This window comes from Macrotis lagotis, chromosome 6, assembly GCF_037893015.1.
Source record: "Macrotis lagotis isolate mMagLag1 chromosome 6, bilby.v1.9.chrom.fasta, whole genome shotgun sequence".
Lineage (NCBI taxonomy): Eukaryota > Metazoa > Chordata > Mammalia > Peramelemorphia > Peramelidae > Macrotis > Macrotis lagotis.
Genome location: NC_133663.1, coordinates 91,197,256 through 91,220,832, shown reverse-complemented (window position 1 = coordinate 91,220,832; position 23,577 = coordinate 91,197,256). Strand labels below are relative to the sequence as shown.

Genomic DNA, 23,577 nt, shown 5'->3' with positions numbered 1-23,577 from the left:
GTATATTGTGTATTAGTACATAGAAAAATTAAGCCACTGTCTTTCACTAATTTCTTCCTTTGAAAATTATTTTTTATTTTTTTAAATTTGTTTTCATTTTCATTTTTGATTTTTTGCAAGGTAGTAAATGGTTTGCCTAGGTCACACAGCTAGTATGAAGTGTCGGATGCTACTTTTGAATTCAGGTCCTCCTGACTCCTGGGCCTGTGCTAATATTCATTGAGTGACCTAGCTGACCCATAATAGTTTTAACTGAGCTATTTTTCCTTCTCATTTGTTGGTTTAAAACTTCCTTGGCCAAGTGTCAAGTCTTCATATTAAGAAATCTGAATTCATTTCTCTATTGGTCAAGTCATTTGCCTCTCATTTCAAGCAAACAATATTCATAATGATTGTCGCAAGAGCTACATTTTTCTTTGATGCAGCTGGGGGCGGGGAAGAGGAGTAGAAGGTAAAGAAAATAAATTTTTGTTAATTGAATTAAATTAAATAGATTTTTGTTGAAAAAATTAAACAACAAAAATATACTGGCATAATCTATTTGGATTCATTAGTACTATAAAAAGACAGGGCCAGCTAAATTTTTTCATTAGGAACAATACATGTCCAAGAAGAAAGATGGTGATACAATATGATAATTATGGACCTATATTTAGCATAGTTATACATGTAAAGTCTGTATTTGATTGCTTTCCATTGGGGGGGGGAAGGAAGGGATGGAGAAAAATATAAAACTCAAAACCTTGTAAAAAATGATTAGTGAAAACTGCTGCTGCATGTAGTTGGAAAAACAAATAAAAATTTTTGAATTAAAAAAAGAAAACTACAGTGACAATGAGTAGACTGAGACTTAAGGGATTTAACTTTTTTTTTTTTTTTTTTTTGGCAAAGCAATGGGGTTAAGTGGCTTGCCCAAGGCCACACAGGTAATTATTAAGTGTCTGAGGCTGGATTTGAACTCAGGTACTCCTGACTCCAGGGCCAGTGCTCTATCCACTGCACCACCTAGCCACCCCTGGATTTAACTTTTGTGGGGATCATCACCTTAAGATGCACAGCCATGACCTTCCATTTAACAGGAATTCATCATCTTGCATCAGAACTTGATTATCTGTTAATGATGTTATTGACACTTAGCATTTGTCAGAGGTGAACTTTACCATACAGTCAAAAGTTTGTTGCCATAAAATTACCATACTGATAATTAGACCCTGGAGAGATGAATTAGCTTCTCTCTACTGTCTAAGAGCCTCTAAAGGGTCATGATCTTCCATTGATCACCACCTATCCTCATCTTCCTCAGTCAGGCCACTGAGTTCACATGGGAGTGAGCATGGCAGCTTTCACAGTGCTCCCTCACTGTAATCCAGATTATGTGCAAGTCATGACATCACTTTCCTGATGTCGTGGTCTTCTTCAATACTGAAATACAACTACTACTATTTCTATTATATGAATTATGCCTAGTTTATTTTTTCTTGACCTACATTTTTATATGTTTATTAAATTATTATTTTAAGTATTTGAGATCCTCCAGGGAGTAAATTAAGTTAATTTTTTTACTACTAATTTGATATCCCTAATTAGAAGATATATCTAAAGTTTTCATTATCAAAAAGAAAACCAATTTAATTATTTGTGCTGTCCCTTCTGACTAACTAAAATGGTACCTTTAAGAAAATGATCATATAATCTGATTGCCATGCAAAAATGAATAAATAAATAAATTATAATTTTCAAATAAATATATATTAGTGATAGAAATTGATCTATTGTCTATGTGTTAATACACAAAATGTAGAAAGACCAGTGATCCTTTTCATTTCCTGTAGGCTGCCTTATTACCAATTCTTTCTTTCAGTCATCTTTATTATTGCCAATTCTTTATTGATACTAGAAGTTGTTAATGAACAACAAAAGTGAAATAACTATTTGTATCTTTAGAGAGTATTCTAAATGTTTGTCTTCATTTCATTTTCTAAATAGATTGAATACGAGAAGAAAAAGAAAGAAGATGGAAAGCGAGCTAGAGCTGATAAACAACAGGTTTTGGACATGTTGTTTTCAGCTTTTGAAAAACATCAGTATTACAACATTAAGGATTTAGTGGACATCACCAAGCAGCCTGTGGTATGTATATATTTCCATTGATCTTCTTCATGTGACTACAAATATATAAATGGCCGGGGGCGGGGGGGGGGGAGCCCTGGAGCTGGAGGCAAGAAGACCTGAGTTCAAATTTGGCCCTAGGCACATTCTGAATTTTACATCATCTCTTATTACCAACCATTTCTTCATCAGTAAATGGGGTTAATAAGAACTCCCCTGCTCTATCCACATGACTGTAAACCACTATATAAATGCTGTTTTGCTATTATTACCAAACTTAGACCAGTAATAGCAATAGCTAACATTTATATAGCATTTCTTATGTGCCAGGTTCTGTGCTAGGTATTTTGCAAGTAATAACTACTAGAGAACACTTGGTCTTTGGGTTTTACCAAATAACCCCTTATCTGTTCTCACACTGAATACTCAGAGAAATCTGCCACTATCAAAATGTAAAGGAATCCATCTAATGCTTGGTGAGCAATCCACTTGTCATATTGCAGATGAAATGGCATTTTTAAAATACCAGTATATAAAACCTTGATAAGCACTACATAAACATAAGCTATTACTATTTAGTACTGATGTGTCATAATTTTGAATCTTCTAGGCAAGTGAGATACTACCATCACAGTTCTGGAGACTGAAAAATCTTGGGAATGTAGTTTGAAAACAAAACATTAACAAAAGCCCACAAGAATTTCACAAATAAATTATATGGAAATTTAAACAAAAATAAACTAAGAATTTTAGTTATAAATATACAAACATATCTTTAAAAACTTTCAGAATTAAATTTTTCTGTTTTATATACTGGGAAAAATCATTATTTAAGAGACTGAAATGCTGAAATAACTAACCAAAATGTCAGGAAATAAAAAGTACATGCAATGCAGTTTTTTCTACTGTTAGGGAAGCACCTTGAATGTAAATCCATGGACCATGGTTACAAAACAAAATGCTAGAATCTTATAGTTTACAGAAAATGGTCCAACAGCTTTGTACCTTTTAAAGAACACAACCTAAGCTCTAAAAATATTTTGTGACACCAGCATATAATTAAAGGTAATAGTCTTTGATCTTTGTTCAAACTCCACAATTCTTTCTCTGAATACATATGGTATTCTCCATTGCAGATATCCCAAAATTGTGCCTGATTGTTGCACTGATGGAATGAGCAAGTTCATTAAGGTTGATCGTCACCCCATGTTGCTGTTAGGGTGTACAATGTTCATCTTGCTCAGCATCAGATCATGCAGATCCTTCCAGGCTTCCCTGAATTCCCATCCCTCCTGGTTTCTAATAGAACAGTAGTGTTCCATAACATATGTATACCACAATTTGTTCAGTCATTCCTCAGTTGATGGACATTCACTTAATTTCCAATTCTTTACCACAACAAACAGAGCTGCTATGATTACCCTTTTTTCATAATCTCTTCAGGGTATAGACCCAGTAGTGTACTGCTGGATCAAAGGGTATGCATATTTTTTGTTGACCTTTGGGTGTGATTCCAAATTCCTCTCCAGAAAGGTTGGATGAGTTCACAGCTCCACCAATAATGTATCAGTGTCCCAGATTTCTCACACCATGATTTCTTTAAATAAATGAATACAAGAATGATCTTAAATATCTCTTGTGTTTAAATTTTTTTAAATAAGAGAGAAAGCTGCTCACTACAAGAATGCCGAGCACTTTGATAATTGCAGTCCTTTCCCCATCAAAATTTTAAAGAAGTATTTCTTAAATGAGCAAGAGAATTTAAAATAGAATAACTGATTAGATCTGTATTTTTTTCCTTTAAGTATCTTTGTGCATTTGGACAATAAAAGTTCTTGTGGAATACTTTAAAAAATAAATTGCTAAAGATAGGGAAATCTTCAGGCAGTGTGACAGATAGCAGATGATTTTTCCATAGAAGAGTATTCCATAAGATTATTTGAGGGAAAAATTTTCTACATAGAAAAGGACATTTCTTTCAGTTGTCCATGTTAAGATCAGGTATTCTTAACCTTTTTTGTGTCATAGAATCCATTTAAAAGTCTAGTCTAGTTCAGACTATGGACCCTTTTCTCAAAATAATGAGTTTTTTGTCATTGTTCATTTTATCTATTTTTTTCACATTATTACAATAGTCTTGTTATAAAGGTAAACATAATCCCACCTTTCCACACAAAGACAGAAATCTCAAGAAAAAATAAAGTGAGAGAAAGAAAAAAGTGTGCTTCAGTTTGTATTCAGACTGTCAATTGCCAATCCTTTAGAAACAAGACTTTTTTTTTTTAGGCTGTAGGTTTTTCAAGCTGGACCTTACAAGCATAGGGAGAATGTTGATAGTGACTCTGACACTACCAAAATGGTGCCCAACAAGGAGTGCTCCAGGAAAGTGGGGGATAATCCACCTGAAAGTCAGGAAGTTATACAGTCTGTTTCCTTTCTCGTCCTTCTTCCCAATTTTGCCTTGCTATTCTAATTTTTTTTTCCTCTTCTATTTTCCTCGCTTTCTCCTTCCCTTACCTTCTTTTCCCTAAAACTTTGACATCATCTGCTACATTTTTCTCATTTATCCCCCCTTTTTCATCCTTTTCCTGTCTGAGCTAGAGAGTTATATAGTCATCTTCATTTGAGAGTGGAGGGGGTTGCTGACTGTATCAGCTTTGTCTTCTGACATGAATTAATTTCCCCCTTGATGAAGTCCAAATGATGCTAACGATCATCCTCTTCCTAAAAATATAAATCTTAGCATTTATAGGAGATAGGAACCCGGCCTATGATTTCAGTGGTATAGTGAGCCCTCAAGCAGTGCAAATCATCATATTTACTGTGAATTAGAGTCTTAGAGAATTATCTAGTTTGAGATGTGAGATTACTTTTTCAGGGTCACCTAGCCATCATGTATCAGAAGTCAGGAGAGATTTCAACACAAGCCTAGTTATAGGACTACTTTGTAACTACTATATTATAGCATTCTTGCAGCTGGATTTAGTGCATTATTAGAAATCTTGCTCTATTTGGAATCAGTAGGTAAGAGAAAATTTGAAATCTAGAGTGGACTGCAAGATTATTCATTCATCTATAATCAATCCTACAAAGCTGCATATTCTACAAATTTTTGAGATAATCTTACAGAAAAATAATTAATCTCATTGTGAAAAACTTTGTATTTTTCATGCCTGTATTTTAGTTCATTTTGAATAATAGTCTCATATAAGAAGTTGCAGTTTCTGACATCCTGCCATGCATCTCCATGCCTCCTGTGTTATTTCTATCTCTAGTAATATTTCAGGCCAAAAAGTATATGGTATTAACAGATCATTTTTGTTAATGTCTGAAATATCCTTATTGGTTCTGAAAGACTAGTTTGAAAAACCATCACCAGAGTTAGCTTCACATTAAGTCTCTTTCCCCTTGTGTGGAGATATATTTATGACTTAATTGTTAGGCCAAGGAAATTGTGTTATTTATGAGCTCATAAATCAGTTAGCACATGGTTAGATTCCAGTGTTTCATGTGTAGCAAAAGCCATTTTAAAGAGTCTTTTATAATTCTTAACTTTGGGTTTTCTTACATAGACAGCATGCCAGTGGAGCTGTATTGGTTATCACTTGGCATCATTTCAACTTTGATCTTCAGCCTTGAACTTCTTATTTCTTTAATTTCCTTACTTTTTTTCATATTTACAAAGTAGAAAAATATACAGCAGTATCTCAGGGAATCTAAACAATGTGAAGAGGTGGTGGCTAATTGCTCCTTTTTAAAAGGCAGATCCATTTTAATCCCCTCTTCCTCCTCTCACAAAAAGAAAAATTCTACCATGTGACCATTTCATTCATCCATAATCAAATCCTACAGAGCCACTTACTCTACAAATTATTGAGATGATCCTGAAGAAAAAGTAACATATTGGTCCCATTGTGAAAAACTTTTTATTCATCATGCCTACATTTCAGTTACTTCCTTCAACTTAAGGATTCCTTTAACCATCCATTTCTAGGATAGATCATTAATAATATCGCTGAAAATAACTCCAGCTACATCAGGATCTCTTCTTTTCCCTGTTTGTTTTCACAATAAAGATTATTTTGACAACATATTCAAAAATTAGTCTTTTATCCTGTCAGCCCTCTACCATCTGTCCTACTTTTCTGTCTTTGACCATCAATCCAGAAAATAGGGGGATTTTTGCCTAATCAGCTACCTGTTCTTGTGTGTGTGTGTGTGTGTGTGTGTGTACACATACATCAATAAAGGAGGAATGTTACAGGGGCTGAAGAGAGGTTGCTTTCATGGTGGGGGTGGGGAGGGGGAAAGAATCAGGGAAAGTTTCAAGGAAATGTGGCACCTAGAAGGAGATTTCAAAGAACCAAAAGTTATTTCAACAGGTAATATTGAAAAGGCATAGATTTCATTGTGGGACCAGTTCAAATATACAGTACAGATATACAGATATTCTATATACAATAGAATACATGAAGAGGAATAGGGAGAAATGACTGGAAAAGATGACAAGTTGGAGCCAGACTGTGGAGTATCTTAAAGATCTTCAGAGTGAATTTCATGGGGTACCCCTCAAAATTTTTGAACCAGGGAATTATATAGACAGACCCATGCTTTAGGAAAATTAATTTGACACCTACATAGTATGAGATAGGAGAGCTTGGAAACATGTTATCAACCTGGAATCTACTGCAATTGTCCAGAAGAAAAGGGGGTGAGATTGAAGCAGAAAAGTAATTTCTAGTAAGGGGAAAGTATGTAAGATGTGGTAATAATTTGTAATTTTCAACCCCATAGTCTCTTTCTGGCATCTCTTAAGAGTTTGACAAAAAAGTATAGTCCTTTGTAATATAAATTTAAATAACAGTATATTTTAAGTGTCGGGTTTGTAAAAAATCTGTTATAAGGCATGGCTCAATAAGTAGGGAAGAAATGAAATGAAGTGAAAGTAAGGTTAAAAGACAGCAAAATTTTTCTTCAAAGGTATCTATAAGAGGTGGCTAGATGGCACAGTGGATAGAGCACTAGCCTTGGAGTCAGGAGTACCTGAGTTCAAATCTGGCCTCAGACACTTAATAATTACCTAGTTGTTTGGCCTTGGGCAAGCCACTTAACCCCATTGCCTTGCAAAAGCCTAAAAAGAAAACAAAAAAAGATATCTATAATAAGCACTTTTTTTGTTCATGAGGCAGAGATGACACCAAGTATCTAAATGAAAATTTATGTATACCTCTAGGGACTCTTTAAATCATACCATTTAGAGACCCATTATTTAAGAAAGAGTAACAAATTTCTTACTGAGGAAAGCTATTCTAATTACTATATTTATCACTAAATAATATTATCAGTGGTCCGAACATTAAAGTATTATCGTTGTCCATTCAGCTTATGGTCTAAAAATGTGAATAGTCTGAATCGCCAAAACATATTCTTAGACCTATTAGCTGCTTTTTTTCCACTAATTTTCACCTTGTACTGGGGGGGGGGGTTCCCTCTTTTTCCCTTCTTTTAACTTAACATAATTTTTCTGTCTGTTTGTAGTTTGTATTTCCCATTTTCACTGCTGAAGTATCTGCCTCTCTTACTTTTTTCTTCTCCTTAGCCAGAGGGAAGTACAAAATCAATCCATTGTTTTCTAGCACCAAGGTTATATTCAGCAACAATAAAAACAGTACCAGATAAATTAAAACATTCTGTGAATATAAGAAAATTGTATATTTTCTTCAGCAGATGTCTGGCGTGAAATTTTTTAGTTTTTCAAAAATCTTGCACTTATGCAGAGATTTAAAGATTTTTGTAAGTTCAAGGACCCAGGACTTACTTGAATAATTTCATTTTTTATGTAATACTACCATAATAAGACACAGGAGAATGACTTTTCCAAGAAGTATAATTAGCTTTTATTCCGTGTTAGCATAGCTAGCATATCTGTTTATTAGGGTCCTGTTTGTATTGCGACAGATGATCATTGGGCTTAAAGCAAGCAGGCACTTTCCAGATCATCTAGTCCATCCTTTCATTTTATGGTTGGAGAAACTGAGACTGAACAAAGACTGTGGGTGATTCACCCCCCTGTTTGAGTGCATGGGTCAGACTGCAGAAACATAATTGATAATAAAATATGTGGGATATCTGTGACAAATGGATAAAATCTAAACTTGGGTACTTCAGGGGTCTCTCATTTCATCACAATGGAATGTCTTAATTGCTATGGTTAAAAATGTCACCCTGGCCAACCTGGTGATGAACCACTCCGAATTAACTTTGACTGTTCTTTTCCTTGAAGCATTTCTGAGGCCAGCTATGAAAATTAAAGTAGAAATATTCTTCTGATGTGTTAAACTATTTATTGAACGCTTCATATACATGACCATTTACCACTTGTGATCTTGACTTCTTTATTAAATGCATACAGCATGTGGTCACTTTTATTTTGTGCTCATCAGTACTTACTTATCAGTGTATAGTCAAAACTTGTAGAAATTGAATTTACTGCCTGAAAGAAGAACCAGAAAAAATATATCTTCTGAGGCAACATATATATGACCAAAGTATCATAACAAAGATAAAATTTTTCTCTTATTAAAGCTGATCTTTTTTTTTAAGCACTGACTGTGTGCCAGGATCTGTGCTGATAATGCAAAAAAGAGACAAAAAGACATTCCCTACTCAAGAAGTTTAGATTCCAATTGGGAAGACAACCCAAAAAAGGAAACAGAAAAGCCTAGGACAGAGGCAGGGGAGAAGTTATTTAAATGGGAGTGTTCTAGAAAACAAAATCTGGAGAGTCAGGACCAAAGTCCGAGGAAAAATGAAGTATTGAACGTAGTGAGCACTTTTGAAAATGAAGGCTCTAAGAGCAACTGACCTATCACAGAAGAGACCATAGTTGGAGGGAGCTTCCAAGATGATCAGAACCAAAGAGGAATGAAGAATTTCCATTAGCTTCTGCTGAGTTTAGTATTCACAGAATAAAGTGAAATTTTAAATTAGTTGAATATTTGTAGCAGTGCCAGAGGAGAACAGAGCCAAAATGGCAGAGAAATAGGAAGCATTACAATATGTTCTTCTCTACAGATTCTTCCTAAGAATACATAAAATGTCCCAAACCAAATCCCAGTGGGGAAATCCAGTAAAATCATAATGAATCCTTTGTCCAGTCCAGTTTGGCATAACACTCAATGGATCCTGGAGGCAGCAGAGGTCCAGGAGCAAGCTGTGGAACTCTAAGGAGAGGGTTTGTGCTGAGTCCAGAGGAAGTCTCAGACACATCTAGAGTACCCAAGACCTGCAACTGAGAGTAGAGCCAAATGGCAACTTTGGGTAGTCATAGATCCAGGGTAGAAAGAGGAGGCAGCAATGCACAGTTGTGGCCTTCTGAGGAGGAAGGCCCTGGCTAGTCTGGGGAGAGGAGCAAGCATCAGCTGCAGCAGTGTTATGGCCAGACTTAAGACTCCATGCAGTCTCACTTCCAGCATCTAGGCCAGCCTGCAGAGGAATAACAGGGAGGAATCCCAGACTATAGGGGATTCTACAGTTCTATAGTTCTGTGAGACTATTGAGCTTTCCATCTGGCTGAGAGGGGCAAGGTCCCGCAGAAGTCTACTCTTGCTCAGATCCAAACCCAGGCCAGGAATTTGCAGAGCTCAAACAAGAAGGGCAGCAGTCAGACTTTAAAAGCACTGAAAGTTTACAGGTCCCCAACTTGTCCCTGAAATCTTAGAATAATACAACAATGCATTGCACCAAGAAAGCTGGAATAGGACCAGAAGTGCCACAGAGCTGAACTCTAACATCAAATCTGGAATTAGGAAATAGACTGATGAGTGGTCAGACAAAAAAAAAAAAAGAAGCCCATCACGATGAGCTATTTGGTAGCAGGGGACACAAACACAGAATTGAATGACTCCAAGACATCTACAAGCAAAACCTCAGAGAAAAACACAGCATGGGTACAAATTCAACCAGAATTCCTAGAAGAAAGCAAAATTTTGTTGGTTTTTTAAAAGAGATGGGGTGGTTTTTTTTATGCTTTTGTTAATAGAATAAGAGCACTTGAGGGAAAAAATGAAATGGACGCAATAGAAGCCAATAACTTATGAGTCAATAAGAAATATAAAATCAAAAGACTGGAAAAAATAGAGAAAAATATAAGGTATCTCATAGTAAAAAGAACTGACTTGCAAAATAAATTGAAGAGAAAAATAAATTAGAATTATTGGACTATCTGAATACATGATCATGAAAAAGCCTAGATGACCTATTTCAAGAAATCTCAAAACTGGAAAGAAACCCATACATTTCAGATCAAATTAAAAATACTGTAAGCAGCCAAAAAATTAAAATCTTGAGGAGCTGCAGTCAGGATCACACAGAGTTTAGCAGCCACCATTGTAAAGAAGCAAAGAACTAGTAAGGCAATATTCTAGATGAGGGCTGTGCCACCTTCAGAGTATCATAGGACTATATTGAAATGAAAATAATTATTTGAGGGCCACACCCAGAATAAAAAATATAGTACACTAATATATAATTGTTGTAGTCCAACCTTAGGTTTAGCAAGCACCACAAAAAGTCATGGTACTTTTAACTTCTTAGAAAGTGGGAGAATAGGGGCGGCTAGGTGGTGCAGTGGATAAAGCGCCGGCCCTGGAGTCAGGAGTACCTGGGTTCAAATCTGGTCTCAGACACTTCATAATTACCTAGCTGTGTGGCTTTGGGCAAGCCACTTAACCCCCATTTGCCTTGCAAAAACCTTTAAAAAAAAGGCATGAAGCTTGAAAGCAAACACAAAATATACTGACTAGTTGCATCATACAGATGCATCCCACAGATTGATTGAAAATCCCATGTGATTCGTTCTTTCCTTAGTACTGCTTAAAAACACTAAGGAAAATTAGCATCAGCAAGATTAATTATTAGTGATAGAATTAAAAAATCTAATACACATTTCTTGCAGACGATTACTTTATTTTTTGCTCGTGAAAATTAAAATCCATGGGTGGGCCACATTTTGGACAGCCCTGTTCTAGATCACAAAGGACGCAGGCTTAGACCTAAGAGTGACTTACTCAGCAAAAATGAGTATAATCCAGGGGGGGAGAGGGGGAAGACCATTTGGGAAGAAGAGAACTCCAAGCATTCCTAATGAAAAGACCAGAACTACAGAAAACCTTTGAAGGACAAACTCAGCAATGAAGAGAAACATTAAGGGATCTCACCAATTCATCAAAACACAGAATCTTGGAGCTAGAAGGAACTTTAGCGAAAATCTGCTCTCAACAAGTTAGGAGTAAAGAAATCTCAATGAAGCAAGTGAGAAATTCAGGGAACTCTCTGAATGACAACGATGATGTTTGTCCTTCACTCTTGAAGAAGACTATGACATCATGGAACATGAAGCCAAGACAAGCATATGAATTGGATTTATCCGAGGGGGGGGGGTGCTGTGGGAAATCACCAGCCTCATTTTCTCCTCCAGAGCCATCTGGGTCCAGTGGTCAGATATGGTCGAGACAACTGGAAATGGCCCTGGATGTGAGGCAATCAGGGTTAAGTGAGGTGCCCGAGGTTACACAGCTAGTAAGAGTCAAGTCCTCCTGATTATTGGACCAGTGCTCTATGCACTCTGCCACTCAGCTGGCCTGGTGAACTCCCTAGGGCAAAAGTGATTTATCCAAGATGGAATGGTAAAAGCAGTTGAACCCAGACTTGAGCCCTGGCCTTGGCTTCTGAATTCAAAACCAGTGTGCTTTAGCTGTGGTTGTGCTTTGTGCCTGACTCAGAGTCAAGTCACAGAAGGGTTAAGTTTAAGATGACATAATAATTCAGAAATAAGTGCCCCTAAGTATCTAACCTTGAAATGCTACTCTACTTTAAAAAGCAAATTAGAGAGACTCTTTTCTTGAATGACTGAGTTGAGAAAGATTTTGAAGAAATTACTATATTTTTCTGATTAGATTCTATCCTGTATTATTCCCACTGTGTGTTTAAAAGTTAATAAAATGATTATAACTCCTTTTCAGAAATCTGTCAGGAAGTCAAATTTAAAAAACAAATTCTGAGAGCAACTAAGTAACATAGTGGATAGAGCACCGACCCTGGAGTCAGGAGGATCTGGCCTCAGACACTTAATAATTACCTAGCCGTGTGATCTTGGGCAAGTCACTTAACCCCATTGCCTTTAGAAAAACAACTTTTGGGGCCTTGCTTTCAAACTAACTCTGTGATTTAAAACAGTATTACTAGGAAGGGGATGGGGGTATATGAGTTATTTCTTCACTTGGTTGTCAGGAAAACTCATAATTGAAAAGAGATGAACAAAGGGAAAAGTGACTTACATATGTGACATGAGTGCATAATCATCTTTTTCTGTCAAATTATTCATCTGTCTGTCTTTCCATCATCTGAGACTAATTCTCCCTATCTCACCCAGATGGAGGTGCAGCAGCCTCTGAGAAGTAAGGAAGCCTTAATTTGCTGTTTCTGAACTGGGCTTTTTTCCTTCCCCAGGCCACCAGACAGTCCCTCCTCCCCAAGGGACTGTTAGCTTATTGGTAGGTCTTAGCCCGCTGTCACTCAGAATTACCATGCTTAAACAGCACACCAGTCTCAGCCTCCCCAGTGGCAGTGATCACAGGTCACCACCACCAGAGCCAGTGGTACAGCCTTCAAAGGGACAGCATGGGGCTTGGTAAATACAGTCTTTCATTACAGGAGCTGAAGGGGTTACTTCTACATAAGGGTTATAAGGTAACTAGAATTTAAATGACAGTACTGCATAAGAGCAAGCTGATACTTATATAGTTAAAAGGTTTCTGAATCAAAGACAAGATTTAGGTTAAGTTTTACTTTCTTCTGTTAAGTTTGTGATAAATGAGTTAAAGTTTAGGGGGCAAAAAGTACTTGTATCTATTTTTTTTATTTCTTTTAAAATTTTGTTACTTTGTTGAATTTTTTCAACCACAACTCAAAAAGACCATATACAGCGCTGTCTCTGAGGATTTAAATTTGTATCAGTGAAAGGGACTAAGAAAATTATAGACCATTGTATTAGTGAAATATCATATCACCTTGTACAATCAGAAAGCTAACTACATTTTCATAAATATTTTTTAAGAAAAAAAATAGAATTACCCTATACATCCCAGAGTCTTCAGTATTCAGACAGGAGCAGTGTATGAGACAGGTACTAGCTAATAAAATTGAAAGTAACCATGTATCAATCTTATTACTTTTTTAAATAACATTAAGCCACAGAAATGATATTTTACCATTACCAGTATCATCTACTTTCCCATCTTCCTGTCTCTATTTCCTGTTGATCCACCAGGCTCAAATAAGTAATCAAAACTTGTTGCTAATAACTGATTTAAAAAAAGACTTTTTGCATAATTCCCTGGTTACATAATAAGGCAGATTCCACTAATTTTTTTTTAAATATCTACTGATTCTTATTAAATTGCCTTGACTTTTTAGAGGAGTTATTTTCTTGGGCTGGTGGAGGGACAACTTAATACTTGAACTGGAACTTATTTTCATGCCTAGTTTGAAAGTTATTTCAGAAAAAGAATCAGTACTCCTTTCATTTCAGTAAGCTTTCTAGAATAATCAATATCATGCTCTGCAGGTCTTAGTAAGTGTTGTAACTTTAATCTTCTTGTTCACCATTTTATACTTCATTCCTGAAATTTAAGTCAATTGGAAAAAATAACTTTGGCCTTTTAAAACCTATTTTTTCCCCCTAACTTCCAATTCTGGTTTGCTGCTTAACTTAAAAAGGGATCAGGAAGTACAGAGAGGGGAGATAAGAGGATGCTTCTTATAGATTGATATTCCTCCCTTCTCAGCCCTCCTAAGACTGACATTTTATTTCTGTCACTGCTTCCTAAATACATGCTTTTTATTTAAAATGTGACTTTCCAGAATGCAGAAGAAAGCATGCTATTGTTTACAAAGTGTGTGTGTTTGTGTGTTTCTTTTAGTCTGTGTCTTCTTTCATAGCATGGTTGATAGGGAAATATTTTTTACACAATTGCATTTATAACCAATATCAAATTGCTTACTGTCTTAGCGAGAGATGAGTTGAGGGAGGAAAAGGGAAAATTTGGAACTCAAAAAAATTTTTAAATGAATATTTAAAATTGACTTTACTTGTAATTTAAAAAAATTAAAGTGCTATTTTTAAAAGTGACCTTCCCAAAGAATAATAATCAACTAGGAAAATAAGATTAAGTATTTCTAATTTTGTTATTGGAAATTGCATTTGAAAGAGATCTCCTTTTGACTAAAAAATGAGTACATACAACTAGTTTTAGTGATTAAGTAGAATGCTGCATAAGAATTAAACTTATAATTGATGGGTGCTCAACCTAGATTTTATTCATATAAGCAATGCTCCACTGAAAATGCTGCGTAATTCATCATGAATTTGTCCGTTGATACAAAATACACCTACAGAGATTCTAAGTTTGCCTTTTAATTTCAGTTTCAGTGATGTCACTATATTTTCTTTAACTCCTCTAATGACAGGGAAGATTTTCCTCTTTTGATCTCACTAATGTGATTATCAGAGTGCTAAGGTGCTGTGATTCATTTTACAGTTTTCAAAAAGAAGATTGTGTCATCTTAATCTTTATCTTCTTAATTTTTATCTTCAGTGACTTTGATTCTTCATATATTTATTCCTAGGTAACAAATTCAAAATTCATTTAATTGTGCCCTATCATCTTGGTTTGTAGCCACCATTCCCATTAAGTCTAATTTAAAGCATTCTCCATATCAAGCAGTGAGAGAGACCTGAAAGACCCTTGGATATGGAATCTGAAGAATCCAAGGCCTGGCTCTTTTTGCAAAATGCCAGCTGCATGACCTAGAACAAGTCACTGAATCTCTCTGATTTTTACATCATCCAAAAAGAATGGGAATTGCCCTCATTAGCTTCTTTAGGTTATTGCAAGGACCAGGTATGAGTAATGTTTAAATATCCTTGGGAAAGTCACTTAATCCCATTGATTTGAATTTTTAAAAATGTAATACTTGTAATCATCAAGCATTACAGACACATATTAAATTGTTAGAACAAGGGAACACCAAGTAGGAGATGTCACAGAAATGTATATCATTCCTGGTATTTAAGTACCTAGTTAATCAGATTAAGATTACCTAATTTCACCTCACCTCCAAATTACAAAAAACTCATTATATTCAATAGCAAATCAAAGAAGCAAAAGTTTTTGGAATAAAAACCATTCAAGCAGCATCCTGAATACAGGGTCTAGATTATTGATTGGTTATCAATAACAAAATCATCAAGATGGATTGTGATCTTGGCTAGAAGCCGTTTAGGATTTTCTTTTGGTTATCAAATTTTAAAACATGATTGAACTTGAAAAGGAGTTAAGGAAGAAGGCTGTTTGAGACCATGAAAGTTAAGAGTCTAAATCATCTTGTAACATGTATGAAATTAAAAGTCATAAGTAAGAAAGGGGTTAGAGTAAATAGTTTCCTAGACATCTCTGAAAAAGGCCCATCAAAAACTCAGAAAATACTGAGAAACAGAATTCTCAGCTAAGCAAAAGATAAATGCAATTTTGTGAAAAAGCATATTCTTACTAAAGTGGGTCATCCTTCAGATGTCTTGAGGAGTAACTGTGATTGAAGTTAACAGTGATCAAAAGGGAAGAAGCCTGGAGCAGAAGCCTGAAATTCTGGATACTAATGTTTAGAGAACTGGAAGCTTAGAGGAGGTCATCTCCTGCCCCAAATCAGCCTTCTGCTACTTAGCTCTTTCTATGCCAGTCCCCAAGCTTTCTCACATCAAAGAGTTCTTTTCTTCTCCTATTTGTTTTCTCAGTGCCCAATTTATTGCTTGGCCCTAGCTTATTATATTGGGACAGAGGAGATGCCCCTTCAAACCTTAAAGGCCTCAATTGGGAACAGTTGGCTTTCTGGTCATGTAATTTGTTGTAGAACTTTTGTGAGAAGCTTTACTTCCATAAAGTCACAATAATCATAGACTTGTAGAACTGGAAAGAGTCTTAAACTTCAACCTTAAAATAGAAAAAGGCCTTATCCAAGAGGATGATTGAGGCTTAAAAAGGGGACATCCTCCTCCTCCTCCTCATACCTGACATGGCTTGATGGTTTTAGAACCAAAACAGCCCAGACCCCATAGTCCAATGCTCTTCCTACTGTGTACTCTAATAAGGCATTGGTGTCATATATGTAACAAATGGTAAGTATAAAGGAATAATTTTGAATTTCATAATTTTCAGTTATTTGGGATATGAAAAATCTGCCTATGGATGGAACACCTTCTTCCTTGGAAGGTGCTAGACAAATGATGTGACATTATTTACATATATATGACTATTGGTGCTGGTGCTTGTTACTTTTGCTCAATCATCTTCATCTCATTGCTTTATACCTGGCCCTAGGGGAGCACAAGGAAAGTTTTTCCTAGACCTGATGATTCATTTCTCCATCTATCTATTATGTTCAGTTCTGCAGAAGAGAGCTAACATGGACATAATTAGAGCTGTTTAAAACTGGAATGAGATATATCAGGAGGTAGTGAGTTAGTAACCCATCTCTGCAGGTCTCCAGGAGAGATTAGATGACTACTTATCAAAAAATTAGAGTAGGTTTAATTCCTATTTTGGTATGGGGCACTATGACCTCCATTTTTCCTTCCTTTTTTATATAATACCTACAGCCCTATTTAAAAGAATTAAAAAGAATTATGTTCCTAACAGTTTACTACAAAGTTATGAGATCTTTGATTATTAAAATTTTCATTTCTTAATAAATCTTCAACTAGTTTTATGAACCATAGGTTTATCTAGTAAAGAGGGATACTTATATTTGAAATTTTTATCAGTTGCCATTTTGTTTCACATTTGCATAGTGACCCATAAATTGAATTTAATATGTAGCTTGTTGTTCTTTAGTACCAAATGCAGTCATCATCCCTCATCTCTTACAAAAGTAATTTTGGAACAGAAAATCACAGCCCAGACAGTAACTATCTGGGTTGAAACAGACCTCACTTCAGAACAGGAAATTCACTTTTTAAAAATAAGTGTTATTTTGGAATCATTAGTCCTGGGTTAACTTTGTGTGGACATCTTAGTGGTATCAGAGACCTACAGAAATGAAGCAAGCTAGCCATCTTTGTTTACTTACTCTAACAGTTTGCTTTTTAAAAAAATATAGATTCCCTTTTCTTAATGGCTACATTATTCAGAATTATTTTTAATTTAAATGTAGCCTTTGCATAAACATTTGGGTAAAATCTATGAATAAAAAACCAAGTTGAGTAACATTTTTAACTTTATATACCAAGTATGAGAACTTAGATTTCAACTTTAACTCAAAGGTAAATTCATTCTCCGGGGTATTTAAATTACCCTCTTGAAATTCAGAAATATTCCTTATGCAAAGCCTCCTTCAGATGCGCTTAGACCTTTTCCAGACATTAGTCCATCATTTGGTTGGGAGCATCCATAGAGAAAAGGATGATTGCGTGGCTGTAAGAAATGGCAAGGGTGGGAGAAGAGACAGGAAGAAACCAAACAATAGGCTGCTCAGTCATGTGATTCTACATATATTAGCTCGGCTTGGGAAGAAGTAGGACACCATCATGGGCTGAAGGAAGAGGAACCTCCAAATTTCTGCTTCACAATTACCATTTATCCCCCTACATAAATGACTTCTAGTCCTTTGACCTGTTGGGGTCATGCAATAACTTGGTTTTTTCTCCCCAAAGAACCTGTGGGTCTGTCTTTCCCTAAATTCAGTATGGCTGTAAACATTCCCACATGGCTCTTTGAGGGAGAATTGCTGGATAGTAGCCATTTGATTCCTTCAGATCTTGTACTGCAGAGCAGCAACAGTCTATAGTGAGAAATCTCCCCAACCTTTTGTGATATAAAGTTGATTGACTTGGGGGCAGATTTCTTTCATAAAAACAATAGAAAGCAGAAAAGCAAAATCCATAGAAGGAAGAGACAGATTCCAGTACCAGTCCCCATACTAAATACCCTGAATGTTCTCTTTATACATAATTGGCATGCCCTTATATAGTCCAAGGGTCATTCTTCAATATTAAATGGCATTTATCAAACATAGTTGTTTCTTAAGAACTTGATTCAGTAACCAAAAAAAGACTTTTTGTCAGTCTGTGATCCCATTAAAGGTTTATAAATCCACTTTTGTGATGCCTGTAGTTGCTTTCTATCCAAATAATTTGCAAATTTAGTGTCAGAGTAACGTAGTTGGGAAAACTAGGTGGTGCAGTGAATAGAACACCAGCCCTGGAGTGAGGAGGACCTGAGTTCAAATCAAATCCGGCTTCAGACACTTAATAATTACCTAGCTGTGTGAAATAATTACCTAGCTGTGTGACCTTGAGAAAGTCACTTAATCCCATTTATTTGAATTTAAAAAAAAAATAACCTAATCAAGTACAGGAAGATTGAATTAATGCCACAGTACATTTCTCAAACTATGCACCTCAAATGCCCCACAAGGACATCAGTAATGGGTTAGGGAGCTCCAAGTAGCTGATAGCCAAGAGGAACCTTGCCTTGATGATGTATCCTTGTTCTCCTCCAAGCTGTACCTCATCTCAGTCTTACCCTGTAGTATTCTTTGCTCTTAGGGAGTCTTCCTTTGAGTGCTTTCCCAGGGTAATATCTTCTGCCTGCTTTACCTGGTCAGGGTCACAGAATTGTTAGGATTGTTAGGATTAAATGTTAGGATTAAAAATGACCTCAAAGATTATTTAGTCCAACTCCCTCATTTTAATGTTAAACGGGAACTGTGGACAGGTTAGCTGACTTGGGTCTGTCAGTTACAGGTTTGTGAACAAGCTAGTAAGCTTGAACGAAGATCATTTTTCCTTGTCCAGATATTAGCTTCTGAAGATGTCTTCTAAGAATGGAACTTTACCATGTTTACATTATTTTATTAGCCTTCTATTACTTCTCCCTACCTCCATCTTCTCCCCTTCTATGACCCGTATTGCACTCTGCTGCTAGATCTTTCTTCCTTGCCCACAACTAGGGTTTTATCACTCTTGCTCAGAGCCTTTTGGCAGTTCCCCAGTGCTTACCAAGTGAAATTCAAGCTTCTCGGCATGCAAAGATCCTGCACAACCCGCTGCTCCTCTCTCTTTGCTGTCTTGTTTCGTTGTTCTTCCTCTCCACATACATGGTGCTCTTTTCTTCCTTCCCCCCCCCCCCCCCCCCCAGTACTGGCTCCCAGGGCCTGAAATGGCTTCCCCTTCCCAGCCAGAAGTTTTTCTTTTATGATACTTTTCTCCTTTCTTATGCACTCATCATGTTTTGTTTTATAATAGAGACTCACCGGCACCTAACAGTGCTCTGTACTTAGTAGGTGCTTAGTGAATGTTAGTCAAAGTAAGAGAATGTAAATGGTTCATTACAACCATTTCTATCTCCATTAAAGGGAAAAGAATTCAAAGTTTGTGCTTTTTTGGCATAACCATCATTAGCATTGTCATCATGTAAAAAAGTTATGGTATACTGTTAGCCTTCTTACCAAGCCAGCCAGGCATCCCCCCAAAACATCAAATCTATAAGGGTTTCTTGTTGGTGTGTGAGAGTGTTTGCCTGTTTGTTACCAATTAATGTGGCAATACTATAACAGATTTGTATTTCAGAATTATGGTTGCTGCTATTAAGTAAAGGAGCCTTGGGCTGGGAGGTCTTTTAACTTCTTTCAGTCTCTTTTTTTTTCACCTTTAGCTTCTAAAAGGCAAACTACTAAAAGGCAACTACTGTTCATATTTTTATTTATATTGGTCATGTTCTACCCATGTGTGACTCATAGTTTTGTGTTTATGATTTCTTTTCCATTAGCTCTTAAGGTATACTCCTTTTTAAAAAATATAATTTGAAGTAATAGGCAATTGGTTTGTTTATCATCTGAGCAGTTCAGAAGCGTCTGTGTGTATGCATTCAATAAGGCCTTTGTTGACCCCCCCAGCAGATGGTTTGGGAGGGTGCCACTGAGACCCTGGGAGACCACAGCCCCCCCTGCTCATTTGATCCCTTGCTGCCACCTGCTGGGCTTGGGCTGGGACTACTGACATCAAGGGACAGACTACCTTTTGAGCAACCAGTTTTGTTTTGTTTTTAAAAACATTTAGCCTTAGAAATGTGCTATACATTGTGGGAAGAATTAGCTAGAAGCCTTGCCCATTCACTGGAACCTCTCACCCTGATTGTGTATCTCAGTGAGCTAAGCAACAGACCTGGGAACCTCAGAGAACCCTTAACCTTCCAAGAGAGAAGAGGCCAGCTGGGCAGATCCCTTGGTCCAGGGGGAAGAACTTTTTCTATCATAACAGAACATTTTTTTTAAAAATTCATAACACAAAATATATAGAATCCCAATGGAAATCAGGTGTATTGAAATAGTTGCAGTTCTTTTTAACCAAGTTTGTGGGTCCCAGGTTATAAACTCTGGAGGTAGCCCAAATGCTTCGTTTGTGACGGAACCAAGTTTCTACATAACCGAGTTATTTGTCTTATCACATAACTCTATGGAAAGCTAGACATAATATTTCTGTGACTTTTCTCAAAAGTTTAGTCTTCTCCTGACAGAATAAAGTCAATTTCTAAAAGAATTCTCCCATCTTTCATTTCTACCACCACCACCACCACCCTCCAAAAAAATTCTCATTTAGAAGCAGCAGGGGAGGTCTGTGGTTGTTCTGATGTTCTGCCTTACCATCCCAAGAGTCAGGAAGAGGCAGCACTGGAAGCCAGGACTCCTCTTTGATACTCCACAGCGGGTCAATGAAATTTGAAAGTCATGACTAAAAGTCACAACTGATTTTCCCCTAAAGGGGGAATGATTAGCAGTGGTCAGCTTATAATATGTAGTTCCTTTCCAATTTTTTCAGCAGAGATGCAATTATTTACACAGTAGAGCAGTATAGTATTAAGTTTTGCACAATAGTAGAATAACCCACGGGGTTTGGGTCCTTTTCTTCTTTTAGGTAATTTTATTTACTTTTCTGTTGGTGAGAAGGAATTATGCAGCACTACATGCCCCCTCAAGACATTGACTCCTTGAAACCAATCAAAACTGACTTCAGAGATTTTGAAGCACTTTGCTATCACTATTGAATTTTCTATGATGTCCTTGCAGCCCAGGTCAGTGTTCCTTCCATGGCCATGGAAGAAGATGGTCATGGAGAACATGATTGACTGTCCAGGCATCCTCTGTAACTAGCAAGCTTAGCTCCAGACTTCCAGCTTCAGGAATGTTTTTCCTCCCTTTATCCTCCTCCTGTCTCCCCATACTAACCACAATATCAACCCTTTCTCAACCCGTCACTTAATGTAGAACTCCATGATGTAATCCCAGGGTTGGCAGAGATGAATTATTATGACTACTGCTGTTATTAATGAGGTATCATCATAATAATAAACATTGAACACCAGTAATTTGTTAGGTATATGTGTATTTTCATCTAGGAAAAAAAATCACCTGTTTTAAATTTGGCATGCATAGATTTCCAATCTCTTGTGAATTCAAATACATGGTAATTGTATGTGTGACATGACTAATAGTATAGTGTCAGAAGCCAACATAGCCGAATTCTTTAACTGTAGTCACAAAATCCCACTGAGAGCTTGACATTTGGCAAGTTGTGATTTTTGTTACATAAAAGTCTGCTTTGGCAAACAAATAATTGTGTTTTAAGCAAAGTATAGTGATTATCAGCCTTCATAATCTAATCTGATGTTTTTTTTCTTCTTTTAGATATACCTAAAGGAAATCTTGAGAGAAATAGGCATTTACAATGTTAAGGGGACCCACAAAAATACCTGGGAGCTGAAGCCAGAGTACAGGCATTACCAAGGAGAAGATAAAAGTGATTAGGAAGACCTAATTGATATGCCAACAAGGAGCTAGTGGTAGGGTGGCTGGTGATTGTACCAAGCAGACCCTGCAGCTGTCCTCAAAATTGAACAATCTACTAACAAGAGTAAAGAATGGATACTTTTTAATTCCTCCAGCTTTATTTTTTTGTTGTTTATTTTTGAGTAAAGTTTCTAAAGTTTGGAGAAGGGAAGTTATTTATAAAAGAAATTTATAATAAGCCAATATAAGGATTGTTTTGCTTTAAAATTGGTTCTGTTTTCAAATATTGACTTTAAAATGTAAAATTTCTAACACCACAGGAAGACTTGAATTAATAGCAAATGTCTTGTTGAATGATACTTTGCCTTTACCTGCCCAGAGTGGTTGATTCAAAATGAAGATTGGCATAACCAAGGGGGGAAAAAAGAGATAACCACAGTCTCCTGAATGAAAAAAGCATTTTGAAATTTGCTGAAGAACAAAGATATCTGTTCAGGTTTTTTTAATGTGATCATGTTTTAGGTTTAAATTTATCAATAAAAAGAGACCACTTTAATTTGTACCAGAGTATTTCATATGACAACTTTTGGACCCTGGCAATTCTGTTTTACTCAAATTAGTATTCAGTGGAAAAATGAAGAACTGCTTATCTAGTGTTGCTCTTTAACTTGATAGAAATAAAGTCAAAATGCCTTACCAAAATGGAAGCGTGTTAAAAAGAGGATGAGATACATAATACAGTGCCTCCCCAAGCATTACAGTATAAAATTCTCACAGGTAGCTTGGCGGCTAGAGCTCTGGGCCTAAAATCAGGGAAGAAGTGATTTCAAATCTAGCCTCAGACACTGGCTTTCTGTTCCTGAGCAAGTCACTTAACAGTTGTTTGCCTTAATCCACTGGAGGAGGAAATGGCAAACTACTCTAGTATCTTTGCCAAGAAAATCCCATGGACAATATTGGGGTGCTGTTCATGGGGTCATAACAAGTCAGCCTGAATGACTGAACAAATCATTTAAAAAGCTTATTGAATCTTAACTTGTTTTCACAATGAGGACTAAAAGTGAGGAAAAAGAAAGGAAACATAAAAGTAGAGAGAGAAATTATAAAGTCCCATCCATATGAAATGCTTCAGAGCTAAGGTAATTCCTTTTTTAAAATCTTAAAAAAATGTAACCTGACAGTTTACCCTAAGGAAACACAATACAAAAACCTTTTGAAAAATCAAAGGTCTGGAAATAAACTGGCTGTCTTCTATTAGAGAGTGGTTAAACATATTATTGTATATGTCTAGTAGAATATTCTTGTGCAGTAAGAAATGACAGATATGATGAATTCAAAGAAATATGGAAAATTTGTATGAATTCATGCCCAGTGAACTAGTAGAATCTGAGGAACAACATACATAATGGCTGTAATAGCATAAATGAAAAGATATCTTTAAAAGAGTAATTGAAAAATCCAGTAGTGATCTCCAACACAAATAATGAAATATATACCTCTCATCAAAGATATGGGACTCTAGAGCAGGACCTGTTTTTCTTTCTGTTATGGGGGGATTCATTTGCAGGA

At 36.2% G+C, this 23,577-nt stretch overlaps 1 protein-coding gene across 2 annotated transcripts in view; it reads left to right on the top strand.

The window, feature by feature from the left end:
• Positions 1-22,568, top strand: part of GTF2F2 (general transcription factor IIF subunit 2) — a 155,062-nt gene extending 132,494 nt beyond the window's left edge. For both annotated transcript variants that reach the window (XM_074191706.1, XM_074191705.1), the window contains 2 exons: positions 1,987-2,130; positions 21,907-22,568. In XM_074191706.1, the coding sequence (XP_074047807.1) occupies positions 1,987-2,130; positions 21,907-22,026 (264 nt within the window). In that variant the 3' untranslated portion in view covers positions 22,027-22,568. The remainder of the gene's footprint in view (positions 1-1,986; positions 2,131-21,906) is intronic.
• Positions 22,569-23,577: the final 1,009 nt, after the last annotated feature.